General features: G+C 34.6%; 1 protein-coding gene across 1 annotated transcript; it reads right to left on the bottom strand.

Annotated features, from left to right (window-relative positions):
- Positions 1-1,196: 1,196 nt before the first annotated feature.
- On the bottom strand, positions 1,197-1,713 carry LOC145633021 (uncharacterized). The gene is made up of 2 exons (XM_081685331.1): positions 1,339-1,713; positions 1,197-1,220 (listed from the first exon to the last, which is right to left on the bottom strand). Exons 1-2 carry the CDS (start codon positions 1,711-1,713, stop codon positions 1,197-1,199), a joined length of 399 nt encoding a protein of 132 aa, XP_081541457.1.
- Positions 1,714-1,956: the final 243 nt, after the last annotated feature.

Genomic DNA, 1,956 nt, shown 5'->3' on the forward strand with positions numbered 1-1,956 from the left:
GTTAGTGTGTTAAAAACCCAAGAATATATCAATTCAATGAAATTAGAGGCTTCAAAATAAAAGGTATGATATCTGGAAATTATTTTTAAAGTTGGAATATAAAGTTCAAAGCTTTTTTAATCACAAAATACTCACAATGATTATTTTGTAGGTTTAGAAGCATAAAAACACGAAATTAACACTACTTGTTCATAAAAATTGAAACTTTAATAAATCTGAAAATTTATTTATGATTAAGATAATTATATTTTAATGTAATTTAAACATAGTATGATTATATAGTTTGTTTAACACGTAATCAAGCCTTAAAACATGAAAAATCAATGTTTTAAACCCTAAAATATGCAAAATACATAATCTGAAATTTTATTTAATAATTTAGACATACAAAATCCATAAATTTATAATCTTTTGTAATTTATACATACTATTAAGGCCTAATAACAATAATTTTATAATTAAAAACAAATAAAAATTGAATCTTTAATCAAAATAACAAGAATTAAGAGGAAGAGAAATAGGGGGAAGGAGAAGGGAGGAAGGCGAACAGCAGGGAGGGAGGTCGGCTGGGCGGCGGTCAGGCGGTGGCGCGGCGGTGCTGGTGGCTGGGCAGCGGTGCAAGTTTTTTTTTTTCTTCTTGCTGAATGTCGTGAAGAGGGAAGAAGCAAGGAGTGAGTTTTCTTTTTTTTTTTTTCTTACGTGAGAAGGAGGAGAAGTGTGGGGAAAATAAGGTGGGTATGATTAATAAGAATTGGGTTTGAGGGTATCCTAATCCAAATATAATTAGGATAACTTGTTTAGGCCCAAATATATACCGAAGCTTAAAAAAACATGTGGTGTAAGGTTGGGCTTTGAGGTAACTTGGACTAGGCTCTTAGTTTGTATGGGTAAAAGGATTATTGTCAATAGTTAGTAGTGGCTAAATAGCTTAAAACTAATTTATTATTTTCGAAATATTTATAAAATTATACAATTATCGTAAAATAATCATATAATTAATAATAAAATATAATTATTATAATTACAAAATCACGGGGGATTACAATCTACCCCTCTTAAAAGAAGTTTCGCCCTCGAAACTTTACCCAAAATCCATAGTTCCTCAAAAGTATTCAAATCTATGCGTTTTGTATTGCTGTAAATTGCTTGCTTCTCAACAAACACACTTAACAAATCGAACTTTGTACTCAATGAACTCATATTTGGCCAGAGTTTACATACTTTTATTGTATGTAAACGCACTAATGATGCATAATGATATAATTGAGGTAAAAGCGCGCGAAATTACATCGCATTCTTCCCCCCTCAAAAGAAAAGAGTTACGCCCTCGTAACTCACCTCGTCAAACAACTCGGGATATTTGTTTTTCATCTCTTCCTCGGCCTCCCAAGTAGCCTCTTCGTACTCCTGGTTTGACCAAAGGACTTTCACAATCTTCACATCTTTGTTTCTAGTACTACGCACCTTGTGGTCTAGTATCTTGACTGGTCTTTCCTCATAAGTTAGAGACTCATCTAGTTGAATAGTCTCCGGCTGCAAAACATGGGTTTCACTAGGCACATACTTTTTCAGTTGGGAAATGTGGAATACATCATGCATTTTCTCGAACTCCATTGGCAAAGCCAATTTGTAAGCCACTTTCCCCACACGTTGGAGAATTTCATACGGATCCACATATTTTTCACTAAGCTTCCCTTTCTTGCCGAATCGCATCACACCTTTTGTTGGAGAAACCTTTAGAAATACTTTGTCCCCAACATTAAACTCATCATCTCTCCTCTTCAAGTCAGCATAACTCTTCTGTCTATCTTGTGCTGCCTTGATACGCGACTGGATTAGTCTCACCTTGCCCACCATATCCTCAATGAAATCTGTACCTAAAGTAACCCGTTCACTGTAATCATTCCAGCAAACTGGGCTTCTGCACTTCCTTCCATACAATGCTTCAAAAGGTGC

This window comes from Chenopodium album, chromosome 5 (assembly GCF_948465745.1).
Source record: "Chenopodium album chromosome 5, dcCheAlbu1.1, whole genome shotgun sequence".
Taxonomy (NCBI): Eukaryota; Viridiplantae; Streptophyta; class Magnoliopsida; order Caryophyllales; family Amaranthaceae; genus Chenopodium; species Chenopodium album.